Source organism: Bos indicus x Bos taurus, chromosome 4, assembly GCF_003369695.1.
Source record: "Bos indicus x Bos taurus breed Angus x Brahman F1 hybrid chromosome 4, Bos_hybrid_MaternalHap_v2.0, whole genome shotgun sequence".
NCBI lineage: Eukaryota > Metazoa > Chordata > Mammalia > Artiodactyla > Bovidae > Bos > Bos indicus x Bos taurus.
In genome coordinates, this window is record NC_040079.1 from 88,616,738 (window position 1) to 88,642,385 (window position 25,648).

The following is a 25,648-nucleotide window of genomic DNA, read 5'->3' on the forward strand; positions in this document are numbered from 1 at the left end:
AAAACAAAACATTATACCCCTCACTGTGGTGTAACTTGGTCTAATCTTGGAATTATCTTGTTCTCAAAGAGACGAGATAAAAATGTGTAAATGGTTGCACCAAAGTTGATCGCCACTTATCGAGGCAGAAACATTGTCTTTCAGTAAAGGACTGCTAAATGTATTCCTTCGTTTATTCCAATGTATGTATTCAGAGAATTTGCTGTGTTCCTGGACTGTCCTAATGTTGGGGTTTAGTCATGAGTTACATACACATAGTCCCTGTTCTCCTGAAAATTATTCTCAAGGGAAGAAAGTAGGTATTATTCATTTGGAAAGATGTATAATTGGTAAATGTTAGGGGATGCAAAGAAAAAGTATAAGAGGATATGATTCTAAGCTTCTGTAAGGAAGTGATATTTGAGGTAAAATCTGAAACATGAATAAGAAGTACATGTCATTTATTCTTGAGTTGCTTGTCTAAAAAGAACATGAAAGGGATGGTATTAAATTAATTTTTTTTTTTTTGGCAAATTGGTGGCAACCATGTCTTACTGTGGATGGTTTGCTTTTGTCTAGGAGAAGCTGCGTTGGGTCAGAACTGGTAGACTGGCTTCTGGAGCACTGCCCTTTCGTCCAGTGCAGATCTATGGCCATAGGGGTCTGGCAGCTCCTACTGGACATGGGAATCCTGTCGTCAGGTTAGTGTTACGTGTTCTGAAGGCACAGAATCCTGAAGCTGGTAAGCTGCTCGACCAAAATGTGTTTGATTTTCTAGATGATATAATCTAGATGGAAATTGTTTTTGCTGGTAAAGTGACAGGTCATCTTTTGTTATTTCTCACACCTTTTGGTAGTTGCTGATTTATTAATACAACCTGTAAGAGTCTTTCCCTTACTCCATCTCTTCTGTATTCAAAATGATGATCACAATTTTTAAAAAAGATCAGTGGACATCTTTAGTTGCTCTAAATGTGTGATTTGTCTTGCTGTACTTAGAATAATCATCAGAAACTGTATGAATAGAAGGTGTCTGCCATTTTAATTGTATAAGGAATCATGAACAGCTAGAAATACGATCTATGAAAATAAACTGTTTAAATAGAACAGAAAATTGATGTTAACTAGACACTAAAATTGGAGAAGGAAATGGCAGCCCACTCCAGTATTCTTGCCTGCAGAATCTCATGGACAGAGGAGCCTGGTGGTCTACAGTCCATGGGGTCACAAAGAGTCAGACGCGGCTGAAGCGACTTAGCACAGACACTAAAATAGATGGTGAATATCTCTTTTCTTTGTTGAGTCCCAGGGAACTGAAGAACTATATAAGTCAAGCAGCTTGGATTCTTTATTTAGCTCTACCACGCGGGTGCTGGGTCACTGGGAAGTTCTTTTCTTCTCTAGGTTATAAATATTGAGGGTCAGAGAACAAAATAAAGTTCAGAAAGTCATACCCAAGTCCTACTGTGGGAAAGTGGTACAGATGGGGATGTGGGTGTCATCTTAGTTGGTCACACTTAGCACCTGATGCTCTTATTTAGGAAAGCAGTTAACTGCCTTTAAGGATTATAATTATCAGCTTGCTTGTGAGGTTCAGGTTTCTGGTTTGCAAAAAATTTTACGTTAGTATTTTTAGGAAACGTCTCCACTTCTTGATTTCTTTTAAAGTCGGGTTTCCCAGCCTTGGTAGTATTGGTATTTTCTGCCAGATAATTCTTAGTTGTGGGGGGCTGTCTTGTAAACGATAGGATGTTCAGTAGCATCCCTAGCACCCCCTAGTTGTGGCAACTTAGAATGTCACCAGACGTTGTTAAATGTCCTCAGGGCGGGGAACGGTTGCCCCTGGCTGAGAACCACTGATCTAAAACTTGGCATAGTTTTGTATTTGTGTACCATTAAAGTAAGTAAATGTACTACTTTGGGACACTAAAAAAAAAAAAAAGAAAAGAAATTTCTTCTACTCCCTTGAAATTGCTATTGATTTCACCTGTCCCTTGAAGCAGAAGAGTTGTAAAATCCACGTGAATGTGCTGGCCAAAGTTTCAAATAATAAAAATAGGTTGGTCAGTAAGTCCTTTTTCATTCAATGTGATTGTGAGCATGAATGGGCTTAATTATGGTCCCATCCCTAGCTTCTCCCTAGTAATTAGTAGTTCTTTCAATTTATTACTTGGTTTGCTGCTGCTGCTGCTAAGTCGCTTCAGTTGTGTCCAACTCTGTGCAACCCCATAGACAGCAGCCCACCAGGCTCCCCCACCCCTGGGATTCTCCAGGCAAGAACACTGGAGTGGGTTGCCATTTCCTTCTCCAGTGGATGAAAGTGGAAAGTGAAAGTGAAGTCGCTCAGTCGTGTCCAACGCTCAGTGACCCCATGGACTGCAGCCTACCAGGCTCCTCCGTCCATGGGATTTTCCAGGCAAGAGTACTGGAGTGGGGTGCCAATGCCTTCTCCGTTACTTGGTTTATGACTCTCTAAATCATATACTTTACAAAACTGATCCACACCTTTTTTGTTTCCAACAGTGGACCAGCATTTATACTTTCAGGACACCTATGTTTTCTACCAGTTTTCATCTGAGGAGTGTAGCTACTTGTACTGTGAGTTTGAGAGAGAAGAGGAGTGGCAGAATGGCGTCAGACTCTTACTGCAGCTTGTGCCTCTCATTCCCAGCCGCGCTGGCATCTGTGAACTGTAAGTACATGCTCTTTTGTTCCGTGGTAAAATTATTCTCACTTCAAGAACCATCCCTGTGTCTGGGGACTGTGCTCTGCTTTTTAAGACCATCTCCTTTAAAAAGTAATTGTTTTATTCCCATTTCTCAGATGTAGGTTCAGAAAGGTAAAATGCTGAAAATTCAGTCCAGCTAATAAATGACTGAACTGGTGTTCAAACCCCATAAGTCCATGCCCCACCAGCTGCACCATACTGCTTCTAATTTAATCACTGCTATATGAGTAGATGATCCAAATTGGGAATAAACTTGATTTAGCTGAACTTGGAATAAAATAATAACCAGCATCTAATTCTCTAGCTAAGTCATGACTTTCCTAAGAAAAAGCTCAACAGACATTTCTGCAAATAATCTAGAAGCAACATTTGGCAAATTAAAACCCATGAGTCATTATCACATGAAGATGCTGAGTCACTATATGATTAAAATGAATTTGTTAGAGGAGGTTTGGGAACAGGACTTGAGTCATGATGTGAGGAATCTGACATGCCTTTGTTTATGCACAGCATTTGTGACAAGCTTATTTTAGTATAATCAATCGCAAATTAAAATTTTTAGTTAGTAACTTTTGTATATTCTGTTTCTAGAATACATTTAGATTAGAGGGCAAGTGGCATTATCCTTGCTTCATAGGTAAGAAAAATAGGTTCAGGGAGAAACACCTACAACCATAGCAAAGATGAATTACTCTTGTTTAAAAAAATACAATATTGAACAGTTAATACAGGCTTTTAGAAAAGACAAAAGTGTGAGAATACGACACTAATAGATTGATTGTAAAGAATGCACTTTGTGTCAGGAACTGTGCTACATGCTTTATATTTGTTATTTCATCTTCAGATGAATTGTGTAACACAGTTTCTATTATTTTAAAGTGAGGAAACTGAGGCATACAGATCAGGTAACCTATCTAAGGTCACACACGTGGTGTGTGGCACGTCCCATGTCTGGCTCTCACACCCGTGCTTTTAACACCTGCTAGAGTGTGTGCCTGGGAGTTATGGGGGTCATTCTGGCTTCCCCTCTGAGATAGGATAATCAGAAGCTATAAAAATGTTAGACTGACTCTGAAATGGTTATGAATTCGGTGCTACTGGCAGCACCACTGCTCATAGAGGACCTTGCCATCGTAAAGCAAATTCAAACAGAATGCATCATTCGACTAAGTGCAGAAAATGTTCCTTCATGTAATAGGCGTTTAATATAGGCCAGAAGTTTCCCAGGAAAAGTCAAGGAGCATTTCAGTAAATTTTAAAAAGCTTTCTAAGAAAGAGTCGAATTAAGCTAGAGGTGGCTGTAACTTTCTGTGACTCCATAGACTGGCATTCTCTGGCAGCTCTTCTTAACCATTTCCTGTCCTGCACTTGGAAGTGTGTGCAGTCCTGATGGGTGTGTCCAGAGTGATGGGGGCATGAGGGGTCCTGCAGTAAACTTGCAAGCAGCCCTCATGGTTAGCTCTACTCCTTTCTCCCCCACTGAGGAAGCAGATTGGAATGCCAGTGAGAGGACCTTGTTACAGGAAACCCTAAGTCTGCTGCAGGTTCTAAAAATGAACCTATTTGAAAAAATTTGGTTCCTAATATTAACTGCATATTACTTGCAGTCTTTTGTCCCTCCAGTCACCGTACCCAGTGCCATGCCTGTGGAGTTGACAGTCACGTAGCGTGCCTTGTCAGCACATTCTTTTTCTCTTGATGTGATCGCGTACATTTGGGAGTGGTAATTCCTCTGGGAAAATTGGCAGTGGAGAGCTATAGACCTGTTTAATCCCATATTATAAGTACAAACTATGAAAAGATAAAATTACTGAACCTACTGCAAGTCTCTTCTGGAGAGAATATATCTTTTTTTTTTTTCCTCTGTACTAGAGTTATAAGCAAACTTATAAGCTCTGGTAAAATGTTGTGGGCCAAATTTTTTTAACCTAATCAAAGATTAGGTTATCCAGACTTGGAATCATCTATGGTCAGAGAAAAGGAAGGTGTCCAAGGGACATCATCCTCTTCCAGTTAGGTGGTCATAGCCCTTCCTAAGGTTCAGCGCATATGATCCCATCATAACTTCTGCTCCAATCTGGTGATGTCCATTCACTGTAGCCTGGATCCCACAGCTGTTTACTCCCTCGTGCCCTTGTGAAGTTCTGCCCTTTCCTTGTCTGGTCAGGTTCTTCCCACCCCTCAAGGGGGAGCCCAAGTCCTGCCTTGACCGCAGAGCTTCCGTGATGTCTGCAGTCTGTGGCAGCCTTGTGGAGTGTAGTGTGTGTGTTAGTCGCCCAGTCCTGTCCGCCTCTCTGCGACTCCATGGACTGTAGCCCACCATGCCCGCTCTGTTCATGGAATTCTCCAGGCAGGAATACTGGAGTGGGTTGCCATGCCCTTCTCCAGGGGGTCTTCTTGACCCAGGGATTGAAGCTGAGTCTCCCACATTGTAGGCAGATTCATTCACTCATTGTTACCATCTGAGCCAATAGGGAAGCCCTCACTTTTCGTAATTTACTGCTCTTGCTGTTTGTATCAAAAATTTTTTTTTCTATTCTTTTATGTCATTCTTAGTCCTATGGTATCCATTCCACTATATTATCCATGCATTTTTACCCATTCTAGTGAAATGCCCTCTAAAGTCCTCTTGACTCATTAACTTACATTGTCTTTTCAGAAGCTGAAAACCCATTCCTATGGTTCTTTTAATAACCTTTTTGATATCTGAAGGCTGCAAAGTTCTGCCTGTGCAGTTCCACACTGGGGTTCCAGTATTTGCTGTCTTCTCTCTAATCCCTTTAACACTATATGAGGAAACTACCTCCTGTCCCTATGTAAATACAATTCTGTTCTTTAAGGACGCGTTTAAAAAAAACAAAAAAACAGATTTTTTTTCCCATTTAAAATAAAATGTTTATATCAGGAAGGAAAATGGAACTATTGCAGGTTTTTAGGCTAATGTGAAGAAACAAAATTCATCTTCGATAGAAAATAACTTTTACATCTAAGCTGAGTAGATAATTTGAAAGAAGAGAGTGCATTGGTTGTCATGGGTAATCTCCGAGGGAAGAAGGAACAATTGTGGTAACTTATTCAAACTGACGGAGAAGGCAATGGCACCCCACTCCAGTACTTTTGCCTGGAAAATCCCATGGACGGAGGAGCCTGGTAGGCTGCAGTCCATGGGGTCGCTAAGAGTCAGACACGACAGAGCAACTTCACTTTCTCTTTTCACTTTCACGCATTGGAGAAGGAAATGGCAACCCACTCCAGTGTTCTTGCCTGGAGAATCCCAGGGATGGGGGAGCCTGGTGGGCTGCCGTCTATGGGGTCGCACAGAGTCGGACACGACTGAAGCGACTTAGCAGCAGCAGCAGCATTCAAACTGAAAGCCAGATCAAGTCATCCAGAATGTACTTTTTTCTAACTCTTTTTCATTGATGTGGGAGGAGGAAAAGTGGGGGGTAGGGGGTTAGGAATACTGAAGTTGCAGTGTAGGGAAAGGAAGCCTAATAATTCCTTCAGGACGAGTGAGACATGTTTCTCTCTTAACACTGACTCGGAGAATTTAGGCTGTGTGGGAACTTGGCTGTTTTAATTCAACCACCTGTGTTACACCCCTTGCCCGGGGGTGGGAGTGGTGGTGCTCTGAATAACTGAGTCTGTGAACCTTGATACATAAAACTGTATTCTGCCAATTACAGGGCAGTTAACGTTTACGCTGCTGTTAAAAGAGTCATAGAGGATTGCTAAAATTTAACTCACGTTGCACTCAGGCAGGTAAAGAAAAATGTAAATGTAACTTTGTTTTTCTCTAAGCGGTCCGTTGTTGGCTGTCCACATGAGTCCCGTCCTGCTGGATCACCAGAAAGAAGGAAAAGAAAAGCCCCATAATTTTAGTCTCATCGAGTAAAATTATTCTAGTAAGGGAATTTTTTAAATGTCTTTGGTTAGCTCCTGAGCCTAGCTTGCTAAAATAGTTGTCCCTCTGTGCCCTCTCCTTGCTCCTCAGCAAGATCGCCTTTGGGGACATGGTGGGTGGTGTGGGCCCCTGACCCTGGGCTCTCCTGTCACGGTGGCCCTTTCCCATGCCCGCTGATCTTGCCTAGTGACCCTGGAGTGTAACTGGGGTGAGCTGTTACTGTGGACCCAGGGCCTGGCATCATTGGGTCCATCTCTCTGGGCTTGATCAGTGCCCCTTGGTCCTGGCCAATGTGCCCTCCTGGATGTGTGCTGGCATTCTGATGCTCCTGAGGCCCACAGACCTGCATTCACTCACCTGCCCTCTGCTCTCTCTCCCTGATCTTCCCTCTATCCTGTTTAAAAAATCATGCCTGTTCATTGTTGTTCCTGTTAATGAGCAGAGCACTTAACTGGATGGCACCTTTGATTCCTCACTAACCACCTGTAGGGAAAGATCAGCCTAGTGGGTTAAGAGGATTTTGTTGACATTCATGACTCCATGCTCTAAATAGAAAAGCAGACAGGTGGGAAGTCAAGAAGATGGGTGGCGTGTTGAGACGATACAAGGCAGCTTGGTATGTCTGGAGCAGCAGGTCACAACCAGAGGGATTCAGAACCTTAAGAGCACGGGTGGGGAGCAGGCTCAGATTGGTTACAGGGGTCTGAAAATCTACAGGGAAGCCAAGCGTTATCTTTGTATTGAATAAAGAGAATGACTTAACTGTGTATAGATGCTGCTGAAATAAGTACAATTTACTTGAATTCATGGTAACATTTTGGTCATATATTTGCTCAACAGAGTTTATGTGTCTTTGATCTATTTCTATGTTAAAGGGGACCCCCCACTCTAGTCAAATGGGCTTCCCAGGTGGTTCAGTGGTAAAGAATCTGCCTGCCAGTGCCTGCCTCCCACAGGAGATGTTGGTTCGACCCCTGGGTCAAAAAGATCCCCTGAAGAAGGGAATGGCAACCCATTCCAGTATTCTTGCCTGGAGAATGCCACGGACAGAGGAGCCTGGCAAGCTACAGTCCATGGGGTCGCAAAGAGTCAGATGCAACTGAGCAGAGCACACAACTACTTAAAAACGGAAAGCAGATGGCTTGGCCTAACCTACCCTAGCGGCGCAATAATAATAAAATAGCAGTAATAGTTAACGCGTAAATGTACTTACCACATTCTGAGCATTGTACACGTGATTCATTTAGTGCTGACAACAGTAGTTTGGAGCTGTTCTGATTTTACAGATGAGGAACCGTTAATACCGTGTAACTTGCTCAGAGGGCAGGCGTCTGTACTTGGTGGCAGCAACGTGAACTGAAGGCAGAAAGTGAACCACGGTTTGCAACCATGATACTTTAAAAATTAAGCAGATATAACCTGAGATCTACTGAATCGAGGTTGGGATAGAGACATAAGACATAGGTATCAATATTTTTTTTAACAAGAGGCTGAGGCGCCGTGAGGTTGAAATCTGCTGTTCTATGACGTTAGTCCTACAGAAAGAGCTCCATCAAGTGATAGGGAATGTGAAGGTTAATTAAATCACAGTCTCAAAATGCTACGTAAAGAAACCAGATTAATTTTATCGGGACATAAAGATTTTATTGAGCATGATACCTGTCACACTTGGCTGACACTTCTGAAATTCTGTAAATTTAGCTTCATAAACATTTATATCTGGAAAGGGATTTTCTGAATAACTGAATTTGCTTCTCTTAGTTTTCAGGTAAGGAAAAGGGACAGGAAATAGTCCAGGAAAAGACACCCCCTTGTCACAAACACTCTCCACTGAGTGACTTACTTAACAACATTTACTTCCCATCAGGTTTGTGTTAATAACTGTGCCAAAGCCTTATAAGATATGTGACTACATATAGGTAAGTAATGGAAGGCCTTTTATGAGACCAGTGTTATTATAACAAAGTTAGGAAAAGGAAACTGAGTGTAAACATTAAAACTGTAACATATTACTGAATGGGGTCTGGCAATATATAAAAATGATAATGCATCATAGAATGATATTTATCCCAGGAATATGAGGGTAATTCAACATCTAAAAATCAATCAATGTAATCCACCAGATCCAGTCCAAAAAAGAAAACTGAAAATATGTGACAAACTCTGCAGATGCATGAAAGCATTTGTAAAAATTCAACATTTATGATAAAAATTTTCAGAAAACTAAGAATGTAAGGGAATTTCTTCAATCTGGTATAACCTTACATAAAACATATAGCTTATGTCATACTTAACAGTAAAAGACTGAATCCTTTTCCACTAAGATTGGGAACAAGGCTAATATATTGCCTCTTATCACTGTTTCCAACATGAGCCAGTGCAATAAGGCCAGACAAAGAAGGAAAAGGTATACAGATTAGAAGGAAAAAAGTAAAGCCATCTTTCTTTGCAGATGACCTAATTATAAACATAAATTATATACATAGAAGATTCTAAGGAATCCACAAGAAACCCACTAGACCTAATAAATGGTTTAGCAAGATCACAGGCAATAAAATCAATGTACGGAATGACATTTCTCTGTACTGGCACAAAAAAAGGACCTGTGAAATGATTAGGTCCAAGTCTCAGAGTGTGCAAAAGCTGTATGTCACACACTTCATAAGCCTGATTGTAAAAAATCAGGAATTAAATAAGTAGAGGATCTATTCATGTTCATGGATTGGAAGATTCAATATTGTTTAGATATTACTTCTCCCCATATTGACTAATCACTTCTATGGCCTTCATCTGACCTGTTGCCCTCATTATACCTGCATAATATAAAACCCATGTTTGGAAACATTAACCTCTAAACAGGGAGTGTCTGGAGTGCAGTCTTCTTTTTTCTGCTGTCTCTCCAGATGCATCGTCACTTAGTCATATTTTTAATATCAGCTCTACAGTGATGACTTCCATAATTCAGATCCCTGTCTTCTCTGAGAACTTTATTATACAATAATAATACCACCACCAAACTCCTGCATCACCTCTGCCCCCTTTGTTCTCCTTATCCTGCCTGACTTGTCCTTTTTTATTTGACATGTTTAAGCACCATGAGAAATTCATTGGCATCCTTAATTTCTGAGATGGTGCTAGATTAACACCTTCTAACTGGAAAGATCAACTTCAAGTCTGCCATTCCTGCATCCCAAAACTTTACTTTGTATTCTTGACTTTTCCTGATTAGATTCTCATTTTATGATCCTTGGAGAGGATGAAATACTGGATGAGTAAACAAACCTTTTTTGAGTATCTCTCAAAAAATTTTTCATGATGAAACTTGACATAAGTTTTGTATTAGGGTCAAAGGTGAAGAAAAATTTCCATTTATCACTAAATTGTTTGTATAAAAAATGCTATGAAATCAGCTGGTCTCAGTCTTTGTTATTACTCATCACTCCCTTTCCTAAGGAAATACTAAGTCCTCCAAAATTTCCATTGTTTACAGATAAGACTTACCCCAGGTGGGTAAACAGACTACTTATCTCTATCTGAGTACATCAGTTTAGGAACAGTACAGGAATTTTAACAAAAATTGAACTTTTAGGCTTGCTTGGGCCAACATTTGAAATGTAGCTGTTTAATTGAATAGTAACCATTAGTTCTCAAATCTTCAATGTGAAATGTGAAAAAGAGATACCAGTAATATTTTATTCAGTGTTAGATGAATGTGTAACTAGATAACCTGGACCCTTAATGAAGCCTGTCACATACACAACTTTGTCCTGTTTGGTAAATTTCCTCTATAAGGATAACTAGTAGCCTGATACTATGAAAAGTCACCTTCTCTTGAGAAGTTTGCACAGGTATTTTTGTTCATGATATCAGTGATCTCAAAAAAATAAAATCCACTTCTCATATACCTCCCACCCACTCTTTCTTTTTGTCGTAGGAATTTGCTTTGTTAGGCAGAATAGGCCTATCTGGTTATCGGTGTTACAGGAAGGCCTAGGTGGGGTAGTACCTGAGTGTCACACATCCTCTTGGGGTCCGTGGGTGTCGGATGTGGTAGAGATCGACTCTGTGCCCCTTGAAGAACATTCTGTTGTGGTGTTGAGGACTTGGTGGCAATGGTTTTTAGGAAAAAAACTTTAAATTTGGCCCAATTTCTGGGAAACAAAGGTCCCTAATGCTTTTCCTGGCCTGACATTCAACAAGGATGGAATGGACTCTGGCTTGTCTCGGAGAAGGTGGCTTCTGGCATTGTCACCTGACCTGTCATTTCTTCCTGACGTGGTGGAGACAAGTCCCTTCTGCTCCAGACTCACTCTGCTGCCTGGGCTGCGGGTCTCAGTTCCTGCTTTCTCAGTCCCTCACCCTCTGTTGGTGTTCTCCTTACTTTTGCTTCCGTCCTGTTTGCTTTTCAGCCAAACACCTCAGCATAACACCCAAACTCATTAGCAGTAGTTAGACGTGCCCTGACTGTCTTGGCCTCGGCTTTGCCTCTTGCCATTTCCTGCTTCCCTGTGCTGGTCTTTCTGCCAAGTTCCAGCGCCACTCCTTTTCCATCAGAACCTCACCTCGGATATCACTTCTCCCAAGACACCTCTGAATCATAGATCATGCTAAGTGACTGTTGCTTGTGTTGGCAGGGTATTTCAAAGATGGATTTTTCTAAGCCAAGTAAATAGTTTGTAGGTTTTTTTTTTTTTTCCATATATGTGTGTGCTGTGCATCTTCTCTTTGTTGCGGGATCATGTTTGAAAGATTCCTGTATAGTTTGTCTTGGTTCTGGTTTGTTCCATGCCCTGGAATTTCACCAGCCTCTTGCTGGGGTTGCCTGAGATTCCTGCTAAAAACTGGCTTTTTGTCAGTTCCTTCCAAACAGGGTGGGGCAGCAGCAGCCTGGCTCGGGGTGGGAGGTGGGGACAGGCCTGCCCCCATTCCCCAGGAACACCCTCTTCCTGACAGAACTCTGATTTGGAGACAGATGTGTTCCCCACCTTCACTAAGTCCCAGTCTAGATTATCTGTTTCCCCATCTATTTGCCATGAAGTGATGGGACTGGATGCCATGATCTTCATTTTTTTGAATGTTGAGTTTTAAGCCAGCTTTTTCACTCACCTCTTTCACTTTTATCAAGAGGCTGTTGAGTTCCTCTTCACTTTCTGCCATAAGGGTGGTGTCATCTGCATATCTGAGGTTATTGATATTTCTCCCAGCAATCTTGATCCCAGCTTATGCCTCATCCAGCTCGGCATTTCACGTGATGTACTCTGCATATCAGCTAAAAAGCAGGGTGACAATACACAGCCTTGACATACTCCTTTCCCAGTTTGGAACCAGTCTGTTGCATGTTCGTTTGTAATTGTTGCTTCTTGACCTGCATACAGGTTTCTCAGAAGGTAGGTAAGGTGGTCTGGTATTCCCATCTCTTTAAGAATTTTCCACTCTTTGTCATGATCCACACAGTCAAAGGCTTTAGTGTAGTCAATGAAACAGAGTAGATGTTTTTCTGGGATTCTCTTGCTTTTTCTATGATCCAACAGATGTTGGCCATTTGATCTCTGGTTCCTCTGCCTTTTCTAAATCCAGCTTGACCATCTGGAAGTTCTTGGTTCACATATTGTTGAAGCCTAGCTTGAAAGATTTTGAGCATCACCTTGCTACCGTGTGAAATGAACACAAGAATGTGGTAGTTTAAACATTCTTTGGCATTGCGTTTCTTTGGGATTAGAATGAAAACTGACCTTTTCCAGTTCTGTGGCCTCTGCTGAGTTTTCCATATTTTCTGGCATATTGAGTGCAGCACTTTCACAGCATCATCTTTTAGGATTTGAAATAGCTCAGCTGGAATTCCATCACCTCCACTAGCTTTGTTTTTAGTGATGGTTCCTAAGGCCAACTTGACTTAGCACTCCAAAATGTCTGGCTCTAGGTGAGTGATCACATCATCATGGTTATCTGGGTCATTAAGATCTTTTTTGTATAGTTCTGCTGTGTATTCTTGCCACCTCTTCTTAATATCTTCTTCCCCTGTTAGGTCCATTACCTAATAGAAACCTAAAGGTCTGTCCTTTATTGTGCCCATCTTTGCATGAAATGTTCCCTTGGTATCTCTAATTTTCTTGAAGAGATCTCTAGTCTTTCCCATTGTCTTATTTTCCTCTCTTTCTTTGCATTGTCCACTTAGGAAGGCTTTCTTATCTTCCCTTGATATTCCTTGGAAATCTGCTGTAACCAGGAACAAAACAGGCAGAAATATCTATTCCCATGTCTAGGAGGGAAGTACAATTTCATAAGTAAACAGATTGATGTCAGTTAACGTGGAAAACTTTACACAGATAAAGTAGGAAATGAGCGATAGAGTGATGGGTCAGGAAAGGCCTCTCCAAGAGGTTGATGTGAGGGAAGAGGCAATGTGCAGTGTGGGTGGAAGTGTTCTAGGGTTGGGGACAGTCAGGGCAAGGCCCAGGACAAGAGCATTGAAGGCAGGGCCAGAGAGACCGAAATAGAGTAAAGAGAGCGAAAGATGGCAGCGCTGTAGAGACTTTGGCTTTATTCCGAGGATGATGGGGAGTCATTTGAGGATTTTGAGTGGAGGAGGACCATGATCTAACTTCCATGTTAGCAAGACCACTCTGCCTCTAGATGAGCGATCTTGTGGCTGGGGCAGCGGTGGTTGGAGCAGAGGTGGTAAGTGTTCCAAGGCGAGAGCTGCCTCGAAGACGGAGCTGATAGGATTCAGGGATGGATTCAGTGAAGAGACAATAAGGAGCGGGGATCAAAGGTGACTTCTAACTAGAAGGGTGGAGTTGCCTATAATTAATGTGGAGAAGCCTATAGAGAGGTAGGGGTTTGTTTTGTTTTTAGTGCAGATTGAGTGGAACGATAATGTGTCCTGTTTGATGGCTGGGGGAACAAGGGTAGAGGTGCACTGGCTTTTGCCATTCCTGTGTCCTTACAACAGCATCCTTAGATATTGCAGACCTCCTGAACTCACAGAGACATCTGCCCAGAGCATTGTAGTTGTAGTCACTAAGTCATGTTCGAGTCGTTGCGATGCCATGGACTGCAGCATACCAGGCTTCCCTGTTTTTCACTATCTCCTGAAGTTTGCTCAAACTCATGTCCTTTGAGTCAGTGTTGCCATCTAACTGTCTCATCCTCTGCTGCTGCCTTCTTTTGCCTTCAGTCTTTCCCAGCAGTAGCGTCTTTTTCGGTGAGTCGGCTTTTCACATCAGGTAGCCAAAGTATTGGAGCTTCAGCTTTAGCATCAGTGCTTCAGTGAATATTCAGGGTTGATTTCCATTGTATATATGTACTGCAACTACTTAATCTGTTCATCTGTCACTGGCCATCTAGGTTGCTTCCATGTCCTCTTGCTACCTCTTATTAATCTCTTCAGCTTCTGTTAGGTCCTTACCGTATCTGTTCTTTATCGTGCTTGTCCTTGCATGTAATGTTCCCTTGATATCTCCAATTTTCTTGAAGAGATCTCTAGTCTTTCCCATTGTGTTGTATTGCCCAGAACACTAGGATTCGGCACTTCCCTTGGAGGATCATGGGGTCAGGCTTGCACTGTTGCCAGGCAGAGACCTTGACAAGTGGCCTTAGGAAATCATAAAAGGGACTCCAGTTGGGCCAGAGCTTCCTGCTGGCACAGATCCTCAGGGATGGGTCTTCCTTCCTAGGGTCACTTCCTTTTCTCTTTCTTTCATCACTTTGCCACTGCCGTTACTGCTGAGTCCAACCAGGGTTTCTCTGTTGCCCTGTCTCTCCGGACTGTCTCTCTTCCTCTCTTGCTTACTGAGCAGCACAGCCCCCTTAAGATGCAAGTACAACCTTCCCTCGGCATTTGTGGGGGGCTGTTCCTAGGACCTCCATGGATACTAAAATCCATGGATGCCTGAGTTTCATGTGTAAAATGGTGTGCTACGTGTTATGGGTGGTTCTTTCTTTATTCTCCCATGCCCCTTCTGTTTGGTCATCTGTTTTGATCCGATATGTGAGAACTTTACCATCACTGGGTTGCACAAATGGGTATTTACATCGTAAAATAATCAGATTTTATCTTATTTTGCAAAAATATATTTACGAGGGAAAAGGAGTCTGGTATTTCTGGGCCTTTTGGCATTGAGCTGGGCAGGGATGCTAGTGGTGAGGAGGGAAGCTGAGTGGGGGAGCATCGTCCTTCTCTCTTCCATCCGCCCCTCTTATGCTCCCCACTGTTTGCCTGCCTCCCATGTCACAGCAGGGTGGACCTGGGGCTCCTCAGCAGACAGGAAGTCTTCTGAATTCTCAGGTAGGCAGTGGGAGAGTCCCTGAAGCTGTGGGTCTGGAGAAGAGCAGGACCAGATCGGGGTTGTAGGAGGAGAACCCTGGCATCAACAGAAGATCAGATACTGGAGGAGAAGCAGAGACAAGCTGGTTAGAAGCTGGTTAAAGTATGTTATGGAGGCGAGAGCCTCCCAGAAAGGCTTGTGGGGAAGAAAGCAGGAAAGCAGAGCAGAGGAGGATATGGTGATGGAAAGATGAGGAATGACCACAGGGTGACGTGAAGCCGAGTGGTGAGAGGCACTGGAGTACCACTGAGGGCAGGAGACAGGAGAAGGTCACCGGAAGTTATGTCGATCTGAGGGCCTCATAAGATCCCGTGTGAGTGAAAACAGTGTTCTGAGATTGCCACCTAGAGCCATGTTGAGGGCAGCTGGAAGCACAGGGTGAGCTCAGGGAAGATTCAGGGGCTAGAGAAAGACTTGAGAGTTCTGGGTATAGATTGTGGTGATTGAGGGGATAAAAACGGGGCATGAGCTGGAGGACGGCGCTCAGGAGAGCATCGCACTGTCTCTCTTAGATGTGCTTCCTTGAGAGACGTTTCTGCCAGGGGTATGTTTTGTGCTAGAAGCATGATGAAAGATAGTTTTGCTTGAACAGAGATGAAATTATTTGTCACTGAACTCGCAACAACTTGGCTGTTACTCGTTGCGTAGCCCCCATCAGTCACATACACTAGAGCTTCCCTTGGAGTTTTGAGTTCCTTTCGGCAGTTTGTTGAAAATGCATTCACAACAGAATCTGTGTTAATGGGAAACACGTCATGCACACAAACTCATCCTTCAGGTGTCTGCTGGGGGCTGAGCAAGAGATGGCACCACCAGCTGCTCTTCACCGCAGACACCGACGGGGCCTTGAAGTCCTTGGTGGTGCTCTTGTGTCTAACGTTCTCAGCTCCTAATTTCCTCTCAGATCTGTTCTGTCACCCCAGCATAATCTTATAAACCTGCTTTGGTGGCTTAGGTTATAAAGCGTTCCAGTCTCTTCTCAGTGTAACTTCATGTGTATGGAAACCTTGTAAGTAGATGTTTTAATAATAAAGCTTATTGTTTGAAATGTTAATTATCAAGGTCATGTTTCAGAGGCTTTGCTGCACCAAAAATTAAGTTATTGGACAACATGCCTGCGCTGCTCCATACCTGTGACATGCCATTCTTGTAAAGGTGGTAGTTTGTAAGTCATTCTTCTGACCTGAAGGGTGGAACATTTTTCCTTTGAAAGGGTTTAGTGACTTTTACAGAAACCGGAAGCCAGTGCCAGAACTGATCCGACTGCTTTTCCTTTGTCCAAGAGCCTCTCCTAGCTCTCTTAGGAGCCAGGAGAAGCCCTTCTGCCCTGTAAGGCTTGCGCTCACGCTGGCCCACTGCAGTTTCTGAGATTGAAATCCATCAGTGGACTGCAGTGCCATGGGGCTGCTCTGCAGAGCAATTACCACCAACGCCCTCCCAGTCCACAGAAGGTGCTGAAAGGAATTGCTTGTGGAAATAGATCTGGGAGACAGTTACATATATTCAGTTGGCATTAGTCAGTGTTTTTCCCTTTGACCAGGTCAGGAGAAAGAAATGTAATTTTTATAAGGTTTGTTTGAAGTAGATTTTATGTGTTAGCAATGTACATTTATGTGGTGAAAAATTTTTCATGAATTACATTAGAAAGGTGATTTTTCTAAACAAACTGATACCACACTGTGTAAACGTTGTTTGTCTCCTTAGTTATTTAACACATGCATAATTTTCTTCTCAACTGGGCTGTGGTCTCATAAAAAAGAACAAAGTGCTCCTGCTACTGGGATCCATATAATTCCTGTCACAGGACAAGGCTTATAATAGACTGTTTCCTAATAAATTTGTTTGTCGGCTGGAACTCAGATATAGTAGAAAATTCACGTTTCATATTTTCAGAATCTGGATTTAATTTAGACTGACCAGGACTTTCAATACTTAACCACATTATATTCACCCTCTGCTTATTCTCTGTGCATACCCATGTTAGTAAGTATAGTGAGTCAGGATTATTCTTCGATTCATTTGGAGAACAGTAGCAGTCCTTAGGATTTAATTGATGTGTGGGAAAGAGGCTCTTGCTGATTGATTTTGAAGGAATTGTTGGGCTGCCGCAAGTTGCGTTCCTATGGTATTATTGTCACCATGTTACTCACATAAGTTACTTTCACTAATGTATGAAGCAATAATGCTGTTCTTTACCCTGTATTCCCCATAACTCAGTGAATAAATGTGAGCAGGCAAAGCTAAAGTGTAATTTATTCTTTGTTTTTCAAAGATCTCATCAGAAAATTGAAGACTCAGAAGAGAGCAGTGATGAAATTCTTGCCCGTCTAACGTCTGCGGTAAGGCCATGCGATTTCCCTGCCCAGGAGTGCAGAAATAATGAGGGGTCTTGGAAGGGAGGCACTGTGGGTAGTGATGTAGAGAGACACTTGCCCTGTGGCTGCTTGTGGGAGGCCCAAGTCAGGGCGAAAGGAGACAGTGGCATTAACTTGCTCTGCTCTCAGGCAGCCTTTCCTGCAAGATTACAGATTCTGTTGATGGAAAGTTCCTGGAACCTTAGAGAAGGACTTTAAAAAAAAATACTGTATGATTTAACCTAGGGAAAGCTGTGACCTACTGCACAAAGGAGAAAGGACTATATGTTTCATTAGGAGGAAAAAAAGATCAACTCAACCAACAGAAGATCAGTTCTTCAGTTTTTAATGTACTGGATTACAACATTTTCATTATGTCTTTTAAAGCCATTAATTAGAGTCAGTAATTAACCTGTTGGTTGAGGGAAAGCTTATCCCTTTCTTCCCAGAAGAAGCTGGCCATGGTCACTAATCATTAAACTCTGGTTGTTGACAGGCTCTAGAAATCCTATCTCACAAAATCTAGCCTTCCCAAAGCTTCTTGAGTACTTCTTTAACTGTATTTAAAAAATGGTGATTGCTGAAAATCATGCTGGATTGGGTTATGTATGTGAAATGAAACTGATCTTGTATAGTTTCACACCCCAAGTTTTGGCATCTGGGCACAGCTTGAAAGTTAAAAGTTGTCTTTCTTACTCTTCTAGAATGTAGCTTAGAAAAGTAATTTTTGGCTAAATATAGTGATGAGTAGTATAAAACTTCACATGCAATGGAATCTTGACAGCGTGCTAATACAACATGAGCTTTGCAGTTTAAAGGGCTTCCCTAGTGGCTCAGACAAGTAAAGAATCTGCCTGTAATGAGGAGACCAGGGTTCGATCCCTGGGTCTGGAAGATCCCCAGGAGAAGGGAATGGCAACACACTCCAGTATTCTTGCCTGAGAAATCCCATGGACAGAGGAGCCTGGCGGGCTACATACAGTCCATGAGGTTGCAAAGAGTCAGACACAACTGAGTGGCTGACACTTGGGCTACATACAGTCCATGAGGTTGCAAAGAGTTGGACACAACTGAGTGGCTGACACTTCACTTCACTTGCAGTTTAAAATATTGACTAAAGAGGAATACCTGTGGGTTGCAAAGTCATTAATAGCGATCTGTTTAAAAAAAACCCACTCACTGTGTACCAAATACTGTGTTACACACTGTGTGTTTGTATGTGTATGCACACATACCCATGTACACATTACACTTCACTAAAGCCTTGTGAAATAGGTGGCATTATCTCTGTTTTATAGACATGAAAGCTTCTAGCGGTTAAGTAACCTGCCCAAGGTCACCCATCTAAAAAGGATCAGAGCCAGGATCTAAACTCCGGATTTTCTACTTCTTAGTCATATTCTCCTAATCACTGGGCCTCATTTTTAAAATAATGTAACATAGGTAAGTTTCAGAAGCAGTGACTATGTAAGATGTTCTTACAGCCGTACCAGGAAGACAGGCACATTAAAAAGCTAGCTTATAAAACAACTGACAGCTGAGCACCAACAATCAGTGTGTGATAGTGAATCCAAGAACAGCAACAGAGAGCTTGGTTGAAGAGACTGGACTTGAATCAGCATTGAAAGCGGTCAGGCTGTGAGCAGGTGGAGGATGTGTACTCTGGCTGTGGGATTTAATAAAGAAAAGTAAAATACTTTTTGAACAACAGATTAACATGATGTAGACATTTAAGAAACAAGATGAGTTGGATGAAAATCTAGTTTGAGAGGCTGATGAGAACCTAGTTTCTGGTGGTGTTTTGGGGAACCACAAGCAAAAGGAGCATAAAGAATTGTTTAAAACATCAGTAGGACTAGGTAAATGTAGAGGAGGATTCAAGTAACCACAGCTGGGAACTTAGTGGAAAAGTGATGATACTCTTAGGAAGTTGAGTAAAATATATGGAAGGAGAGATGACATAATTTTGGACACGCTGAGTTTGAGGACATAAGGGTGTAAAAATATTCGGGAAACACCTGGAGACGTGAATCTGGAACTCAGAAAGGTCGGGACTAGCGTTATGGGAACCAGTCCAGGTTGTTGATTGAAGAGCAGAGTGGAAGGTGCAGTCTTGGGCAGCACCCAAGATAAGGGGGAGGTAGGGAGAAGAGGCTTAAAACTCAACATTCCAAAAACTAAAATCATGACATCCAGTCCCATCACTTCATGGCAAATAGATGGGGAAAAAATGGAAACAGTGACAGACTTTATTTTCTTGTGCTCCAAAATCAGTGCGGACAGTGACTGCACCCATGAAATTAAAAGACACACTTGCTCCTTGGAAGAAAAGCTATGACAAACCTAGATAGTGTATGAAAAAGTAGAGACATCACTTTGCAACAAAGGCCCGTCTAGTCAAAGCTATTGTTTTTCCAGTGCTCATGTACAGATGTGAAAGTTGGACTATAAAGAACTCTGAGCAACGAAGAATTGATCCTTTCAAACTGTGGTGCTGGACAAGACTCCTGAGAGTCCCTTGGATAGCAGGGAGATCAAACCAGTCAATCCTAAAGAAAATCAATCCTGAATATTCATTGGAAGGACTGATGCTGAAGCTGAAGCTCCAGTACTTTGGCCAACTGATGCAAAGAGCCGACTCATTGGAAAAGACCCTCATGCTGGGAAAGATTGAGGAAAGGAGGAGAAGGGGATGGTTGAATGGCATCACCAACTCAATGAATATGAGTTTGAGCCAACTCTGGGAGATACTGAAGGACAGGGAACCCTGGTGTGCTGCAGTTCATGGGGTCACAGAGGGTCAGACACGACTTAACAACTTTACAATAACAACAAAGGGAGATGAGGAGACTGTGATAAGAAGTGGATATACTTATTGGAAGTGGAAGTTTATACCATGAAAGTAAAATTCAAGAGAACTTCTAGAAAGGAGGGGTGGACAGCAGAGTGATGGTTGTATATTTGGTTGAGGTAATCTTACTGGAAACAATCTCTAAGCTAAAAGACTGAATAAATTGAGGTGAGGCGCTAGAGTAGAAATGAGAATAAAGGACACAGTGAAAGGTTGCTGCTGGACCATGAGGAATATCTGGATTCTTGGCTTCCGGAGGAGAAGAATTCAATCCGGGGCCGGAGACGAGGCTTGATCACTGGGAGCTTTTGTGTAATAAAGTTTTATTAAAGTATAAAAGAGATAGAGAAAGCTTCTGACATAGACATCAGAAGGGGGCAAAAAGAGTGCCCCCTCGCTAGTGTTAGAAATGGAGTTCTATACTCTTACTTATTACAGTGAATCAAAAGAATGTCTGGAGGTTGTAAAGACCTTACTAGACCCATTTCCATAATTTGCATTTTAAGATAATAGGATTAGCCAGAAGGTTTTTCCAGAAACTGTCCTCAGGCAAGATACATTATTGTTATATAATCCTAAGGAATGCAGAGGGGAAAAAAAGTTTGTCCTTTCTTCCTCCTTGAGAATTCCAGACCCGTCTCTCCTTGGGGACCCCTGGACTTCTTATCAACCTGCCTAGGAATTGACTGTCAATAGGAGAAAAATTCATGTCTTGAATTGATAGCTGACCAGCCTGGAATAATGAAACTATCTTTGAACTGAGAATGTAGACCTTGATTCTTAATTCTTTCAAACAGTATAACTTTGGCCAAATTGAGTGGCGGACTTGACAGTATCTAAGTTCTAAAATTCCTTGGTTCCTTGTGTAAGCATTTATGAAGGGACTGTGTGCTTCCCCACTTCACAGTGTAGTTATTCCTGTTGGCAGTGGTCTGAAAGCTTTGTTACCCAGCTGTTAACACCGCAGAGGATGGGAGATTTTTGCATACATCACTCAAGTGGCAGTTGGCATCCAGCATGACCCTGAAATGCATTAAGGGAAGGTAGAAGTGACATCTGTAAAGCGGAGTTGTTAAAGTGCTCTTCAGAGCTTTTGTGTAATTGGAGGTCACTGGAAGGGGGAGAGCAGTTTCCCGCAACAGTTTACTGCCCTGTGTATTCATCTCCTTTTCCTCAAACTGGGGCGTTTTGTAAATAAGCATTCTTTTTTAAAAAAAATCCTCCTTGTTAAATAGTTTATCTCTTAGTCTCAGCTTAGGTTCATCAGGAAAAAGGTCCTTTCATCTAAAAAATAATATGTAAAATTCTACCCTGGAAGAAAACACAAGTGAGTTTTCATATTAAAGTAACAGGAGAAGGCAGTGTATATAGAAATAAAAATGCCTTGATAATTCGGTCAGATTTACAGATTTTATGCTAGATTTATACAAACATAAACAGTAAAAATGTTTCATCTACGTTTCTAGTGACCTTCCCAAGTGCCTGACATCCAAAAACCTTAAGAGGAAAACCTTGTAAGAAGTTTTCAGCTTAAGGAAAAAGGGCATGACTGTAATAGACTTCTCCCATTATGTGAACTCGACCGTCACACCCTGGGCATTATTATCTGAAAATACTTTGGCTTTCCCTGTGTACATAGGTTTTCTGCCTTAACATCTTAGCCACCTTTCTAATATCTTTTGACTGAACACATTTTGTTAACTTTAAACCTTCTCTTCTTCATTTCCTCTGAGTCTCTGTTAGTCACATAAAGCTAGCAGGCTAGAAGGAGCCCGTGGATGACACAGTCTGCCACTTCCTACCCTGGAAGTTTTGAGCATTATTTTATCTTTAAACATGAATTCTCCCAGGGTACGTGACAAAAAGAGTGTTTAGAATCGATAATACAACTTTTATATATTTGTTTTACAATCCAGGATAAACTAGACATAGAGACATACAGAAGAGTTTTTAGTCAGTAGAATACTGCTTTCAAAGTCACAGTTCTTAGGATGTAAATTTAGGAAATAAGCTAAACTTTGAGACATTTTCAAGAACTGAGAAGTAACTTGGGCATTATCCAAAGACAGGAAGTGGCAACATGGACATGATTAAAGAGGAGATAAAAACTGACTCTAGACTTCAGGTCATGCTAATCAACATCCTAAACAAACCATGTTGGCTTATTTCTGTTACTTCAGGCTAAATTTTCTTGATGTAAATTGTAGAAATAAGAAAACAAACATCCTAGTAAGGTCTGGTGATTTTCATTCACATGGTCCAGTTGTTGAACTGCTGAGCTGATGTGAGCAAGGCTAAGTTGTGAATCGAACATATTAGATGCATGTTTGATGACATGGTTGTATGTGTGGCATTTATGAAAGGGTTGTGGGGGGAGCTGTGATGTGGTCATCTGTGCTGCTTGTCCAGTGAAGTCAGCCATCACTCAGACGGTAAAAGAGAACTGTGCTGAGTGTCCGCACTGACCTGGTGATAGTAATGGAGAAGAGTTTGTGGCCATGTCTTGACAGATGAATTCAGATGAAAAAATATAGTGTACAGAATTTAGGAAGAGCAGTCAGAATTGGATGAGAACAGAATCTAATACCCGGGGACCATTTAAGTAGGCACTCGTACACTCTCATCAGTTCAGTCGCTCAGTTGTTTCCAACTCTTTGTGACCCCATGGACTGCAGCACGCCAGGCTTCCCTGTCCATCACCAACTCCTGGAGCTTGCTCAAACTCATGCCCATTGAGTCGGTGATGCCATCCAACCATCTCATCCTCTGTCGTCCCCTTCTCCTCCCTGATACATTCCCAGCATCAGGGTCTTTTCCAATGAGTCAGTTCTTTGCATCAGGTGGCCAAAATATTGGAGTTTCAGTTTCAGCATCAGTCCTTCCAATGAATATTCAGAACTGATTTCCTTTAGGATGGACTGGTTGGATCTTCTTTCAGTCCAAGGGAATCTCACGAGTGTTCTCCAACACCACAGATCAAAAGCGTTAATACTTCAGTGCTCAGATTTCTTTATAGTCCAAATCTTACATCCCTACATGACTACTGGAAAAAGCATAGCTATGACTAGATACTTTGTTGGCAAAGTAACATCTCTTCTTTTTAATATGCTAAGTTGGTTATAACTTTTCTTCCAAGGACCACGCATCTTTTAATTTCATGGCTGCAGTCACAATCTGCAGTGAATTTGGAGACCCCCACAAATAAAGTCTGTCACTTTTTCCATTGTTTCCATCTATTTGTCATGAAGAGATGGGACTGGATGCCATAATCTTCTTTTTTTTGAATGTTGAGTTTTAAGCCAGCTTTTTCACTCTCCTCTTTCACTTCCATCAAGAGGCTCTTTAGTTCCTCTTCACTTTGTGCTATAAGGGTGGTATCATCTGCGTATCTGAGGTTATTGATATTTCTCCCAGCAATCTTGATTCCAGCTTATGCTTCATCCAGCTCGGCATTTTACATGATGTACTCTGCATATAAGTTAAATAAGCAGGGTGACAATATACAGCCTTGATGTATTCCTTTCCCATTTTGGAACCAGTCTATTGTTTCATGTCCTATTCTAACTGTTGCTTCTTGTCCTGCATACAGATATCTCAGAGGCAGGTAAGGTGGTCTGGTATTCCCATCTCTTGAAGAATTTTCCACAGTTTGTTGTGATCTGCACAGTCAAAGGCTTTGGTGTAATCAATAAAACAGAAGTAAATGTTTTTGTGGAATTCTGTTGCTTTTTCTATGATGTTGGCAATTTGATCTCTGGTTCCTCTGCCTTTTCTAAATCCAGCTTGAACATATGGAAGTTCATGCTTCATGTACTGTTGAAGCCTGGCTTGGAGAATTTTGAGCATTACTTTACTAGCATGTGAGATGAGTGCAATTATGCCACAGTTTGAGCATTCTTTGGCATTGTGTTTCTTTGGGATTGGAATGAAAACTGACTTTTTCCAATCCTGTGGCCACTGCTGAGTTTTCCAAACTTGCTGGCATATTCAGTGCCTCACTTTCACAGCATCATCTTTTAGTATTTGAAAAAGGTCAACTGGAATTCCATCACCTTCACTATCTTTGTTCGTAGTGATGCTTTCTAAGGCCCACTTGACTTTGTATTCCAGGATGTCTGGTTCTAGGCAAGTGATCACACCATTGTGGTTATCTGGGTCATGAAGATGTTTTTTGTACAGTTCTGTGTATTCCTGCCACCTCTTCTTAATATCTTCTGCTTCTGTTAGGTCCATACCATTTCTGTTTTTTATTGTGCCCATCTTGGCATGAAATGTTCCCTCGGTATTGCTAATTTTCTTGAAGAGATTTCTAGTCTTCCCCATTCTGTTGTTTTCCTCTGTTTCTTTACATTGATCACTGAGGAAGGCTTTCTTTTCTCTCCTTGATGTTCTTTGAAACTCTGCATTCAAATGGGTATATCTTTCCTTTTCTCCTTTGCCTTTAGCTTCTCTCCTTTTCACAGCTGTTTGTAAGACCTCCTTAGACAACCATTTTGCCTTTTTGCATTTCATTTTCTTGGGGGTAGTCTTGATCCCTGCCTCCTGTACAATGTCACGAACCTCTGGCCATAGTTCTTCAGGTACTCTGTCTATCAGATCTAGTCCCTTGAATCTATTTATTACTTCTACTGTATAATCCTAAAGGATTTGGTTTAGGTCATACCTGAATGGTCTAGTGGTTTTCCCTACCTTTCTTCAATTTAAGTCTGAATTTGGCAATAAAGATTTCATGATCTGAGCCACAGTCAGCTCCACATCTTGTTTTTGCTGACTGTATAGAGCTTCTCCATCTTTGGGTGCCAAGAATATAATCAATCTGATTTCTGTATTGACGATCTGGTGATGTCCAAGTGTAGAGTCTTCTCTTGTGTTGTTGGAAGAGGGTGTTTGCTATTCTCTTGGCAAAAGGCTGTTAGCCTTTGCCTTTCTTCATTTTGTACTCCAAGGCCAAATTTGCCTGTTACTCCAGGTATCTCTGGACTTCCTCCTTTTGCATTCCACTCCCCTATGATGTACAGAACATCTTTTTTGAGTGTTAGTTCTAGGAGGTCTTTTAGGTCTTCATAGAACTGTTCAACTTCAGCTTCTTCAGCATTACTGGTTGGGGCATAGGCTTGGATTACTGTGATACTGAATGGTTTGCCTTGGAAATGAACAGAGATCATTCTTGTCATTTTTGAGATTGCACCGAAGTACTGCATTTCAGACTCTTTTGTTGACTATGATGGCTCCTTCATTTCTTCTAAGGGATTCTTGCCCACAGTAGTAAATATAGTGGTCATCTGAATTAAATTTGCTCATTCCAGTCCATTTTAGTTCACTGATTCCTAAAATGTCAATGTTTACTATTGGCATCTCCTGTTTGACCACTTCCAATTTACCTTGATTCATGGACCTAACCATTCCAGGTTCCTATGCAATATTGCCATTTACAGCATTGGGCTTTGCTTATATCACCAGTCACATCCACAACTTGGCATTGTTTTCATTTTGGCTCTGTCTCTT

General features: G+C 41.8%; 1 protein-coding gene across 3 annotated transcripts in view; it reads left to right on the forward strand.

Annotated features, from left to right (window-relative positions):
- RAPGEF5 (Rap guanine nucleotide exchange factor 5) overlaps positions 1 to 25,648 on the forward strand; it is a 256,576-nt gene that overhangs the window by 73,166 nt on the left and 157,762 nt on the right. For all 3 annotated transcript variants that reach the window (XM_027539948.1, XM_027539946.1, XM_027539947.1), the window contains exons 4-6: positions 559 to 680; positions 2,503 to 2,671; positions 17,211 to 17,277. In XM_027539948.1, the coding sequence (XP_027395749.1) occupies positions 559 to 680; positions 2,503 to 2,671; positions 17,211 to 17,277 (358 nt within the window). The remainder of the gene's footprint in view (positions 1 to 558; positions 681 to 2,502; positions 2,672 to 17,210; positions 17,278 to 25,648) is intronic.